The following is a 14358-nucleotide window of genomic DNA, read 5'->3' as shown; positions in this document are numbered from 1 at the left end:
CGTTTCCCTAGGAGAAGAACGTTCTGGGTCACTTCGCTGCCTCACTTTCCCCGAGCCCCCAGAAGCCTGGTGGCCAAATCTGGTATTGCTGGACTCTTTGCATTTGGGACGCTACTGCGCATGCTGTAATCGTCTGAAACGCTAGTGCGCATGCTCTATTGGCTCCAACGATGGCGTTTCCGTAGAAGAACGTTCTGGGGTCACTTCCTCAGAATGAACGACTCGTTCGTCGCAGCGTTGCCAGGTTTTTGCGAGAGAAATAAGCAACCAGGTCTAACAAAAGTTTGATTGAATACTTTTTTAACACTTTGCTAAAAAAGCACAGAGGTACAGTTTCATGCAACATGGTGCTACAAGGATAACACAAAAATCCACAGAGGCTTGTTTCCATTGTGGTCCTGTGTATTCAATTCATGGAGACAAAGACACATACAGTAATATACATTGTCAACATTTGAACCAATGTACAGCTCTTTAAACCTATACATTGGCTATTTGAAAATAGCCGATCTACAGCTCACAATGCATCGCAATGTGACGCGTTGTGAGCTTGTAGATCTACCATTTTCAAAAATAATTAAAACATTTGACATAGCTTTGAAACATTTTAACAACACACATCTGGCACGGGGGTCCCTGCCCTGGCACAAAATGTTTTCAGGTGGGGGTCTGCGGACAAATACACATTAACCCAGCCAGCACGCCCACGCCCACGTGGGTCCCATATGGGTTCAGGTGGGCTAAACCATATGTCGGCATGTCAGCGGGATCCACTTGGGTCCCATCTTAGAGGACCTTTATTGTGAATTGTACTTCCATGTATTTTACCATGTTTTTCTAAATAAAGTATTCAATCAATCAATCAATGCTACTGTTAGGGAGAGTGAGGTAATGTGAGACACAGGGTAAAGTGAGACACCCCCCTTATCACCTGACCACAACACCTGTGTGGTCATATGACCATTAGATTTTGAAGCCCCTCCCATTTCCCACTTACCATGGAGGAGAGGACCTCATTGTGCTGTAGTAAGCATGTTTTTTTCACTAAAATATGTTTTTTGCATGTAAAAGTATTTTTTTGGGCTGTCAACATAATCAGCTGTTGTGTCAAAGAAAATTGATTCAGGTAGAAAAACGTATGTCATGCATGTTGATGAACTACAAACCTATACATCCATGTGATTAATGCTAATTGAAGATTAGCCAGAATTGCTAAAAGTGGTCCTTTTCACCAAAATGTGGCTGTGGGGTAAAGTGAGACAAATGGCTTGGGGTACAGTGGGAAACTGTCTCAAAGTTAAGTTTAGTACTTAAACATAGTTTAATCTAATATTGGTTTGATAATCCAATTGGTTTGATAATCTAATATTGGTTTGATTGGTTAAAACTGGTTTGTCTCGGTTCCAATTGTGTAGAGCAAAATGTGCTTAATGACCAATTGCCATGATTCTGTTACTAGTCTGACATTAGTTCTGGAATGTGTGGTTGTCAAGCTAGCTGTCGGTATTCTAACTGTTAGAACATGTGTTTTTATGGTAGTTTTAAACTGAAAAAAGTAAGTGGATCAGTTTACCCCATTGATTTTTCTGGTTTGTCTCGGTTTACCCCAGACCTGGGGTAAAGTGAGACACCAAAAAACTTTTTTTTAAACAATCATATTTTCACTGCCCTCGTCTTGAATACATTCTGATAATTTCCATTGTTAGGAAACATCCCAAATGTTTGGGAAATGTGAACATTTTACTGATATATCATTTAGCTCACCTAGAGGGGAGAAAATGTAAAAAATGTCTCGCATTACCCCACTCTCCCTACTTAAAATATCTGAGTACTTTTTCCACCACTGCTGATGAAGGATAATTATCACCACTACTTGACATCGCACAGCTGTTGACTTCAGGTTTGAATCTTGGTTAGACTGGCATGTTGTTGGTACAAAATAATTGCCAATGATTTCAGTCCAATAATTGGTGGACGAATATTGTTGATAAATAACACTATGCGATGGTATTACCTGCAATATTCACCTTGTCCACTTGAGGGTGACACAGACCGCGGATAAACGAAAACCGAGGCAACGTCTGACTATTGCTATTGACGCTAGAGTGACGTGGAAATGTTTGATATAACACAATATTTCTAACTCTACACATTTTGAGCTTAATAACCTTTTAATGAAGAATAATTCCAGAAAAGTGGCCACCTGAGAACTCTAGGCACCATTTTGTATTTGATTTATATTCTATTTACATTTTTGTAATATATATATATATATATATATATATATATATATATATATATATAGGTACCAAATGCATAGAATCATGTTTTATTACATTCAAGGCTTTATATTTCTACATTTGCTACAAATGACTGTGGATAGCCAGTCATTTTGGGGTGTAAACAAGATGTTCAAGGATAAATGTAAGTCTGATAATGATGTGCGTTGCAAGTACAAATAATGTATACTTTACATTTTTTACCTCATGATACCTCACATATTTATGTTTTATTACATTATTTATACATTTTGGAGGAAAACAAATGGCCAATTTAACATTGAGGTGCCCACAATATGTAGGTGCCTGTATCAATGAATTAATTAATAAAACTGCACCAGGAAACACAATCACATAACGCCCATTCTGGCCTATCTTCATTGGCTGCCAGTTAGTTTCAGGATTGACTTCAAGGTCTTATTGATGACTTTTAAAGCTCTACAAGGCCAGGCTCCTACCTCGATTTTAGACATGCTGGCACCGTATATATGAGCCTGTCCGTAGCCGTAGGCGTAGATCCTCAGGTGGGGCTCTCTTTGGTTGTTCACAAGACTCATCTAGTCACCATTGGTGATCGGGGCTGATGTGGCCCAGGGACCTAAGCTTTGAAATGTCTTACCTGAGGATGTACGACTTGCAACTTGAGTGTCATTGCAAAGTCCTGTGGGTTGGGTGGAGAGTTCACTGGCTAGATACACACAACTCCTACACCAGTATGGCCGCCAAAGCATGATGAGGACCATATTTTATGTTCACATTAGTTGTCTTTATTAACTCCGGGCACAAACAGATGTAAATGATGATGATGATGATGATGATGATGATGATGATGATGATTGAATTCTATAATGCATCAAGGTGGACACATTTGCCATGGAGTTATATAGTGCAACCTCTCCACCCTTCACTGACAAAGGTAGGCCTGAGGCTTCTAACTGGGCCTACCTCAGGTGTGCCAGGTTAGACTCGGACCAGACCCCACCCACAACTTAGTGAATAGTGAATAATGGTTAACTTATAATGCAGACCATCGGCTATTTTCGGCGCGAGACACCACCGGTACGACAAAGTATAAAGGCTTAAGTACCCTTTAACTGCTTCACATTTTCAGTCTTTGGTGGGATGATTTTGACTTCAAAGGGGATAAAGAACTTCAGAATGGCTTTTGTGTCTTTCAAGTTAAGGGAATACTCCTGTGCGATCTTCTCAGGGGTCCATGATTGTGGCTCCCTCTTGTGACTTGCAAGGGCTCTGAGAGCCTCCACGATGGACAGTTTGCCTTTAGGAACGTCTGTAAAGTCAACAAGGCCGTAAGGGTCCACGGGTAAGCTGTACTTCAGTGGTCTGCGCTCCTCTTCTTTCTGCTCCACTTGCTTTGGTGAGCCTGTTTCTGGATCGTTCGACTCCACGTACACAGACTTCAGGAGCGACAGAAGAGGGGCGTTCTTTTGGTGGATTGCATCAGTTACCTCCAGAACTTCAGGATTGATCTCAGCCTCAGGTGGAACGTTTACCTGGTGTCGTGGTGCTGGTTCTGGCTTTTGCTTGGATATTTCACGGTGTACCCGGTTTTCTAGATTAAAACTCCTAAACATCCGCGACACGCGTGCCCCCATATTTGAAATCTTACACAAAACTGCATTAACAATAAAGGTTATACGCCACACTGATACATGTATGCAGTAGGCCACAAAAGTATCTCACTAATTTGTTTCACATATGTTGAAATAAGGTCTCGAGACGTCACACTCGACACTGCTCTGTTCGCTCTACCCAAGGTCTGCTTGTAGTGTTCTTAGGACCCATATACGATGTCAGCTGAGTTCCATGCTCGAACTGAACTCCCGAACCTGATGAAACGGGTCTTATATTCTCTCCTCGAGAGATGCCACAAATTACTGCTGATGTCACTCCGTCTTCTCTTGTCCCTATATGGTGCGTACATAATATCTATATCCTTATATGTTGTATTCCGTTCATGCCGTCATCTCAGATGATGTCAGCCTCTACACACTGTCTAAGACGCCAGTCTCAGATTACATCCGACCCATAATGGACTTCTTAGTGTTTTTCTCAGGTTTCAAAAGCATTATATAACACTTTGGTCCAAACAGCGCCAGCAAAAGGCCAAAACTAGACGCTAAAATAGCAAACACCTCCACTACATCTGCATATTTTCCTGGAGAGCTGATATATGCAGGGATGAAGGCTATCCACACGGCACAGAAGATCAACATGCTGAAAGTGATTAACTTGGCTTCATTGAAGTTGCCTGGAAGATTCCTTGCCAAGAATGCTAGGACGAAGCTGAGGAGTGCTAGTAAACCAATATAACCTAGTAACACTGCAAAACCAACCGTTGATCCCACATCACACTCATAGACTATCTTATCACTGAGGTATTGTGTGTTTTTATGAGGAGTTGGTGAGGCAGACACAAGCCAGGCTGTGCAGATTATTGCCTGGATGGAAGTAAGAGCCAGAACTGTTCCTCTCTGCTGCTTAGCGCTGAACCACTTCATAATGTCTGCACCCCCAGGCTCGGAGGCCTTGAACACAGCCAACACCACCATAGTCTTTACCAGGATACACGAGACACACAGCACAAAGCTGATCCCAAATACTGCATGCCTCAGCTGGCAAGTCCAGAGTCTGGGACGGCCAATGAACAGAAGTGAGCACATGAAACATAGTTTGAGTGACAGCAAAGTTTGGAAGCTGAGCTCTGAGTTGTTGGCGCGTACCATGGGCGTGTCTCGATGATAGATGAAGATTCCAAAGACAATGGCACAGGTAAGTGTGCCTAGAACTGAGATGGTTGTCAAGGAGATACCCAGGGCCTCATGGAAGGAGAGGAACTCCACACTCTTTGGGATACAGTGGTCACGCTGGGGACTGGACCAGAAGTCCTCTGGACAACTGATGCATTCTGCAGAGTCTAACAAAGAGGGCATGGTTAATAGGGCATGGTTAAATAGACAGACAAGTACAGTATCAGCCCCAATATAACCTACTGTACATACATACTGTAAACCTACCAGTCTCATTGCTGATCTCTCCCTCAGAGCAAGCAATGCAGTCAAAGCAGCAAACAGGTTCCCCTTTCCTTCTGGCCACACGGGTTCCAGGGGAACAGCTCTCACTGCACACCGACCGAAGCGGCTACAGAGGAAAGTAACAATGATCAATTTCAGTCTAAACTTAATTTCATTCACATCATGAGCTCAACATTAGGTATTTTAGCCAGCCAAAGTGACCTTTGTGGATTCAAATCTCCAGAAGATTTTGTCTTCATCAAGGATGAGTTCTTCACCTCTGGAGGGGGACTTCTTGAACACCCCTACATTGTGAACCTTTGTGCTTCCATCACGGAGCCACACCCAGTTTATGATATCACAGATTGGTTCACCAGGATCACCATTCTCATCAAATGATACTTGCTCACCAAATGATGTGGTGAAGTTGATCTTTTCCAGGTAATACACCAGCTAGAAATGGTGATGAGCAAAATGTATGAAGAACATATAATACTGTATACAAATTACACAAAAGTGACACTTACAGGAACTGTCTACACTCTTTCAGAGTAGTTATAACATAAACATAAACTGTACACATTTAAGAGATAAGAGATGCTGCGTGGGTCCGTAGTTGTAACAATAAAGTCAGCGCAGCGCACTTTGTTTTATTGCACTCTCAGTGTTTCGATCACCAGATCTTAATCAGGAATTTTGTAATTATACCGAACTGAAAGTGTCATTTGATATTAGGGATATCAAATGACACATATTTAAATTTCCTTCCCTCTGTTGAGGCAATATAGGCAAGTAGTAATTATGTCATATCAAAAGTCATGTCATCCTTTGTTCTGTTGAGACAGACTGTGATTTAATAATAACAGTGCTGTGGATTTAATAACAATAATATAGTCACAATATTTTATAACTCAGAATTGTGTCTCATTGAGTTGTTTTTGATTGAGAGTTCCAGTTATGCCTGACAGTATTATATGTCATCATGACATACATTGGATAAAGTTTGTCAGAGATTTAGACATTTTAGCATGGTTAACATCCCTGTTGACCACAGAGAAAGCACTGGGATAGGCTTGTACCAATTGGGAAACCATGGGGTTTCTCCACAAGCACCCTAACAAAGACTATGAACATGGGACTGCAGTGTACAAGTACACCCATTGGACATGACGTTAGTATGTCGCAGGGACATCTCCCAATCCAACCGTTGAAGCTGAGTGCCAAGCAGGGAGGCATAACGGTCCCATTTTTATACTTTTTTTTTTTGTTGTGATCCGGCCGGGGAATCAAAAGCGACCTCCTAATCTCAGGATGGACACTCTATGCCAGGGGTCTTCAATGTTTTCAGGCCAAGGACCCCCTAGCTGAGAGAGAGATGGAACAGGGACCCTCTCTATATTGTATGAAATTGAGTTTCAGATTAAACTTTTTTTTGTTCACTTGGTCTGCTCGGTTTTCCCCTCTACACCTACTGTATAACGTCTTTGCCAAAAAATAGCCCACAGCGCCTCGCGCTGCGAGGCGTTGTGGGCTTGTAGATCGGCTATTTTTGGCTCAAGTTCTCCTCAGAAAATGGACGTTAGGGTTCAAGTGGTTAATGTAAAAAAAAAAAATCATATCACACAAAGATTTGGCGGACCCCCTGTAGTAACTCTGAGGACCCCCTAGGGGTCCCGGACCCCCGGTTGAAGACCCCTGCTCTATGCTGACTCACGCTACAGAAACAGGAGAGGGTCTATGGGCAACATGGCTCGGCAAGGCTTACTCACCCACACGGGTATTGCTCATTCCACGAATGCACAATCCTTACAAGTACCTCATTGTAAAGGTGACTACTCAGGATGTCCAACAATATAAAATGCAATACCAATTGGCATTATTGAAGGGGAGAAATAATCAACCGAAATAACACTTTTTTGTTGTTGTTGTATTTAGTTTTTATGTATTCCCCTTCCCCCTTTTGTGCCAGGGAAACAAATAAATCTGTTCCGAATATGAAGCCTTATACCAAACATAGCAGCACAAAGCTGTGTCACAAGAACACATAAATATCGGCCACCGTCATCGGTGAATGTCAATTTACTTGCTGATATGCCGATGGCAGTCAATGAGGCAAATATCACCTGATACGATATAGGGCATAACAGTGGCGGCCATTTTCTGGTTCCACTTCAAAATAGTCAATGCATTTTTCCCATTGACTTTTCCAAAAATATTTATATCAATTATTTTAAGCCTAGAATCAAGCCATCCAGGGTCCTGGTGAATCATGACCCTAAAACGTTTGATTCTGTGAAAAAACGTTTTTGAAAACGTCAAAACAAAGGGTATTTATTAAATATAGTATATTGTATAATTAAAAATAAAATAAAATAAATTCACAGAAAAAAATGTTTAATGGTCATTATTCACCATGACCCTGGATGGCTTGATTCTAGGCTTAAATGAATTGATATAAATATTTTGTCAATGGGAAAAATGCATTGACTATTTTGAAGTGGAACCAGAAAATGGCCGCCACTGCTATGCCCTATATGGCCGATATATCGGTGCATCTATACATGACAAGTTTAAACCAATGTCATATTTACATAATGTATTATCATTCCAAATGAAATAAAACTAGAAACATTGGCAAAGTGTGTGTTAATATTGTACCTGCCATGGCTGTATTGTCTGCAAACTGGCGCAGCTGTGCCCAATGAAAGGTCCTCTTCCTGGCACACACTGCAACATTTCATGCAGGGCATGGGCCAGAGCATACACAGCCTTGTACACACTATACTCTAGTCTAAGATCAGACATATCCAGAAGGGTAGTTTCTGCTGTTCCTAGGTCCTCTTGTCCAGTACACACTCTTCCACCAGCGTCCACCCACTCTGACTGGAGGGGTGGAAATCTGCATTGAAATGTGTTCTCCCAAAACTGTGTCACCTGAAGAAATAAAAAGGGGGCTTAAACAGAAACATAAATACAAAAAATAAATACATTAATATTTAAAAACAGACATCAGAATGAATTTGCATCTTAAATACTACATTTGTTGTGCGGACAGCTGAACATATCAGCGGACGTGATCTTCCCACCATACAAGACTTATGCGATGAACGCTGTGTCAGCAAAGCTCACAGAATCACCAAAGACCGCAGTCACCCCAACCCCGTACTGTTTCAGATGATGCCACATGGAATGTGGGTCCGCATCCACAAGGCCACTGGCAGTAAACTACTAAAGAGCAGACACTTGAACGAACCAGCCAAGTAAGCCTAATGCTTGAGAAACGCTAACTTCAAGCGCATTTCAAGCTTGAAATGAAAGAAAATACTCACTATGGTATTCTCTTTGCCGTTGTCATGGCCATTTTCAGGATGTATTTGTAACAAGAAGTCCTTAAGACCCGGTATCTCGCCATGATGGATGGCGAAACCCAGCGTACCTCTAAGATACGGCATGAAGTGAGGAGTCTGGAAATTAGGGTCATTTGCCCAGCCCACATCGGCTATCCACTGTAGACCTGTCACATTCTGCTTTACCACCTGTTGATTGTGTTGAACAACAATATTGATACTAAAAATACTACTACTACTACTACTACTACTACTACTACTACTACTACTACTACTACTACTACTACTACTACTACTACTACTACTAATAATAATAATAATAATAATAATAATAATGATGAGGGTAATAATAGTAATAACACAATCTATAAAGTATCAAGACAGATGCAATATAATAAAATGATATATAATTTAATTATAGCAATATGACGTGTGGATGGTGTGATTATGTGTTAGCTTATTGTGCAGAGAAGTGCTGAGATCAAAGGCTAAATGTAAAGCACAATTCATTAATATTCGCATTTCCATCTGAATACTTCTGGAGACACATTTTGAACACATCTCTCTACCAAGCGTCTAACCCTGTCTCAGATGACATGCAAGGAGCCCCGAACACGCACGCTGCCCAAGGCTAATTTTAACCTGGCCACTGAGGAATGCTGTGTACGGTTTTCACAGCCCACACATATTACACTGAAATCTTCACCACCTTTCATCGATGTTTCATTTAATGCTTATGTGATGATGCTTGTTACTTCTCTTATACATTATGTTACCAATTGTTATGGAAGTCACTATGTGTGAAAGTCTCCATGGTTGTATTTTTCTTCGATAAATTGTATCGTCAATGTAAGTTCCCATTAGTATTTGAATGAATACAAATTATTGCAATTAAAATAAAAACATAGTTTTATATATGAAATGATGTCTTCACTTCAATATAAACTCCTTTTAATTATGAATCGCTAAATTAACATTACAACCTCCTCCATGAGTTTAACCATACGGATCCCATATATAATACAAACGACCACACGAGCTGTGGATTTCTTCATCACAGAGACAATCCTCTGGAGTTCTGCTGGGTCATTGTCCCAGGGCATAATCTCCAAATAAGCCAAACAACCCAAACCAGACTGGGCCAGCTCAGACTGGAAGATTCGAGCAGCATCGTGGCCGTAGGCGTCGTCTCTAGTCAGCAGTCCTACCCAGGTCCACCCAAACCGTCTCATAATCTGGAGCATAGCTTCCACCTGATTGAATTAGAGAATGTAGGGATATAAGTGCTTATAGGTTAGATTATTCACATAGTGGTAAATCAGTGAATTTCCCAGATTCCACAATGAAAAGGTCTAAGAATTCTCTATTAATACTGTCAACAGAGACATTCAGCTCGGGCAGTAATAGTCAAGCAAATGAGACGTGGTATTGTTGTTCAGTGTGTGGAACATGAACTATTTAATACCAACAATCACATCTATGTGTGTTAGAAATTCACCTGGATGGCGTTATTTGGCGCTGTTCTAAAGAAGGAAGGGAACTTATTCCGGTCACTCAGACAGGTGCAAAAGGCATAGTAGCTTACCTGTTAAAGGAAAAATACATTATGTTCTGTAATATACTACACATTTTTTTTTACAAACTGTCCTGCAAGCAAACCATGCGAGTGGAGCAAATAGAAGTCCCCATTGACTATGCACCTATGCACCACAAGACTATGCACCTTGGATGCTAAGAGCTAAGGTTACATAATTGTGTTACCAAAGTGCTTTTGCTCTCTCTCTCTTTCTCTCTCCCTCTCACCACCAACTCGGGATTCCTGAATCGTTGCCCTCCACGCTCTCCTATCTAACGTCAGGGTCTTGAGCTCTCCAGTGTTGTTAGCATTGTTAGCTGTTGTTCGGAAACGTTGCTGTAATCTTATTATGTATGGAGCACAGTGCTTGATACATAAGGTTTATTGTTACAATGCCGTAACACATACAGTATTCTGTATATATCACAACAAATAACGTTCTCCCCAAACCAATTACATAACAAAGAGATGATATGCAGTGGTGGAAAAAGTACTCAAATGTTTTACTTAAGTAAAAGTATCAATACCGCAATGTAGAAGTACTCTGTTACAAGTAAAAGTCTGTAAAAAAAAAAGTCTGTAAAAGTACAAAAGTGTTGGTATCAAAATGTGCTTAAAGTACCAAAAGTGAAAGTACTAAAATGTACTTAGTTACTTTACACCACTGATGATATGTGACCACGAGAGCAGCCTCACTCAGGGCCGTGGGAGTCCTTCTCTCAGGTCCAGGGTGAATCAACACACCTCTAACACAGATGCATTGCACTCTAACCTTAGGGAAAACCCGCTTCACTCCCCAGTCACTTGCCTGCTCTGCTCACACGCTCTGCCTGCAAGTAAACATGTCCTCTAGTCTTTCAGGCTTTCAAAATGCTGTATGTACATTGTACATCATATATTTGTAAATAACCAAATAACCTAAATTAAGCATATGTCTTCTGTCGGGCAGAAACCAGCTTTGTCCAAAATATAAACCTTTCAGGAAATGAAAAAAAAACCCACATGTTTTTAGAACAACACAACACTGCCTCAACACTGCCTCATCAAAGTTGGTATGGTGACTTTATACATTGTCAGATACTTGAATGTGTGCTTATATTATCATCACTTTACCCAAATACAGTTCAAGTGGAGTTAGGAGGTTTTTGAGTAAATGTATATATTGGGTTACAATATTTGTAAGGGTGTTCAATAGCACTGATGTATTAAAAACAAATAGAACAATTGAGCTGGTTTCTGCCCGAATTGGTGATGGTAAATGGGGTAATGTCTGCATTCCGACATCTCACTACTCCGACTAGTGGCTTCCGCGTGCGGTTAGGGTTAGTTAACGTTGGAAAGGCGACATGTCGGAAAGGCGACATGTAACCATGGTAAATGTGGGTTCAAGTAAGAAACTTACCAGGGGCACTCTGTACAAACCAAATAAACCACCGATGGCAACAGAATGTGATGAGTGATCACTCAGATAACCGAGCATGGTAGCCGAGCCAACACAGCTCTCATTTAAATTGATCCGCTCCTCTCTCCCACTGATAAACGACAATGCTGAACGGAAGGCAACTCCACGAGTGAAGCAGTTACTATGGAGACTATACCCCAGAGTGACATTGGGTAGCAGGCTGGTGTTTCTGTTGATCTCCGTGATTGCAAAAGCCATGGTCTGGGCCCATCTGAACCCTTCAATGTTAAAACTAACACACACAAAGCTATTGTAACCTTCTATATGTATCTTTGCAGAAATATACAACGTCATCTAATCATTTTAATGTACATAAAAAGAAGTTCCCCTTGTTGCCTTGCTTGCGACTGAATTTGAGATACTCACCCGTAGCAAGTGGGGTCGTGTGGCTTGGAGGTGAAAGACAGCTCAGGGAAGACAATGGCGAGGTAGATATCAAACAAGCCACCCAGAATAAAGTCCCCATCTTTGTATATTCTGTTGAGATTATACAACTGTGCCTGTAACTCACAAGAAGAGGAAGGTGAGGAAGACAAAGCAGAGAAAGAAGTGAACAATATCAAGGTCAAGCACAGGTATGAAAGCAAGCATAATATGTCTAGAGAAGCCCTCATGACTTTCCTCCTCTGTCTGACCCCCTCTCCCAAATTGTTTGTTCAGTTACAACGTTTTATACGCAGTGCTGTGCCATCCCCCTGTGCCAACTTATGCCATTACGTAATCTTTCACAAAACCCATCTCCGAGCCCAGGCAGAAGTAGAGGCTGGGCAATGCTTTCATGTCGTCGCTTTTGGGCTATAACCTCTTATCTCCATGTTTTAAATGTTTGTGTTTTTCCGTAAATCAATGACCCAATTCAGGGGTTCCCAAAGTTGGGGAGACTTACGGTGGGGTCGCATCATTCCATTTTTTATTTTTCCCCCCAATTTTTTAATTCAACAGAATGGATGAAATACAATCTAAAAATGATTACAAATAGTACATTTTACCATTTTAATACATTACAAATGCACACCGAACGTGCAAGTGTATGTGCATAAATGACCTCCAGGTTTAGGTGGGGTCGCGAGTCAATTTCCGCATCATTTTGTGGTCGCGGGCTGAAAAGTTTGGGAACCCATGACCCAATTGATCATACTACAGCGTCACACAAAAGCATCAAAAGTAGCAGATCAGCAAGCTCTCGAGCTTTTAGATTTTGAATTTGAATAGTGAAAAGACCTGTAAGGTTTCCACCCGACAGAGACTATCAAAATAATGTGTAAATGACACTCTCTCACATTAGTAACTCACCCTCTGTAGGTCATGGAATGTAATTATGAATTTTAGAAAATCATTCAATCAATCAATCAACAAAATTAAAGCGGAAACAGTGATGACTAAGTCCTTGCGCCTTTGTCCACATCGGGGCACCATACTATTACCCCGGAGCAACATGATCCGAAACGTAGGAGTAGTTTGTAAAAGTATAGCAACAATAACTTCCAGTGTGTAGTTTAAAGTGTCTAACCGACCTTATTAGTGTGGTTGCCAGACTATAGTACTCTTCCGACTTTATTATTCTTTCTAGATAAACTTTATTTTGCCGCGTAATTTGTCCCACAGTTTATTTTTCCCACACTCGTGCCATATGTCAAATTGACCGGCTTCACCGGGAATCGATTGCTTGTACTTTGGTAAGAGATTGGTTACATAGTTTAATTGATGTTGATTTATTAGTGCATTAAATGTCCCCTTCCACTTTAATGGGGAAAGATAATGATAAAACTCCAAAACATCTAGTCAATCCCAAATGTGTCAAGAGTGGGTTACTCAACAAATCCCCAAAAGCATTTCCACTTTGATCCATAGGGGGCGCCACAGATGCGCAATATGTAACCGTTTGAAGCTACCCTGAGAGCAGCATTGAGAAACTGCCCTCAGAACAGATAATTAATGATGTTGTATGTGTATCATTTAAAATGCCCTGAGAGCAGCATTGAGAAAGTGCCCTGAGAGCAGCATATTCACATTGTTGCATATATATACCTGTAGAAGGCTATAAGCTGCCCTGAGACCAGCATTGAGAAACTGCTTTGAGAGCAGCAAATTAACATTGTTGCATATACATACCTGTGGAAGGCTAAAACTGCCCTAAAACCAGCATTGAGAAATTGCCCTGAGAACAGAATTGAGAAAGTGCCCTGAGAGCAGCAAATTAACATTGTTGCATTTAATTACCTATAGAAGGCTGTAAGCTGCCCTGAGACCAGCATTGAGAAATTGCCCTGAGAGCAGCAAATTAACATTGTTGCATATATATACTCGTAAAAGGCTATACGCTGCCCTGAGACCAGCATTGAGAAACTGCCCTCAGAGCAGAAAATTGATGTTGTTGTATGTATATCATTTAAGCTGCCCTGAGAGCAGCATTGAGAAACTGCCCTCAGAGCAGCAAATTAACATTGTTGCATATATATACCTGTAGAAGGCTATTCTAAAGGCTATTCCAAATTTGAAACACATGTCAAGGGTGGTTTACTCAACAAATCCCCAATAGCATTTCCACTTTGATCCATAGGGGGCGCCACAAAAGCACCATTTGATGCAAAAACATGATTTTGGGGGGATCAATCCTCTTAAAATGAAACACAAGTGATCTCAGGAGTGACTTGATCTC

The 14358-nt window shown here is 41.1% G+C and overlaps 2 protein-coding genes across 2 annotated transcripts; both read right to left on the bottom strand.

Moving 5' to 3' along the window:
- Positions 1 to 3358: 3358 nt before the first annotated feature.
- On the bottom strand, positions 3359 to 3895 carry LOC311038170 (NADH dehydrogenase [ubiquinone] 1 alpha subcomplex assembly factor 4-like; the record flags this gene model as incomplete). The annotated part of the gene is made up of 1 exon (XM_084047542.1): positions 3359 to 3895. The coding sequence occupies one exon, from the start codon at positions 3893 to 3895 to the stop codon at positions 3359 to 3361; it is 537 nt and encodes a 178-aa protein (XP_083903668.1).
- Positions 3896 to 4315: 420 nt separating this feature from the next.
- On the bottom strand, positions 4316 to 12479 carry LOC311056014 (vomeronasal type-2 receptor 1-like; the record flags this gene model as incomplete). The annotated part of the gene is made up of 9 exons (XM_084072353.1): positions 4316 to 4614; positions 4939 to 5208; positions 5318 to 5441; positions 5537 to 5767; positions 9690 to 9914; positions 10160 to 10246; positions 11640 to 11910; positions 12066 to 12199; positions 12417 to 12479. 9 exons carry the CDS (start codon positions 12477 to 12479, stop codon positions 4316 to 4318), a joined length of 1704 nt encoding a protein of 567 aa, XP_083928479.1.
- Positions 12480 to 14358: the final 1879 nt, after the last annotated feature.

The sequence above is a fragment of the Gymnoscopelus microlampas genome (assembly GCF_963454915.1).
Source record: "Gymnoscopelus microlampas genome assembly, chromosome: 2".
Classification (NCBI taxonomy): domain Eukaryota; kingdom Metazoa; phylum Chordata; class Actinopteri; order Myctophiformes; family Myctophidae; genus Gymnoscopelus; species Gymnoscopelus microlampas.
Note: the sequence above shows the minus strand (reverse complement) of the source record. Positions and strands in the feature narration are given on the sequence as shown.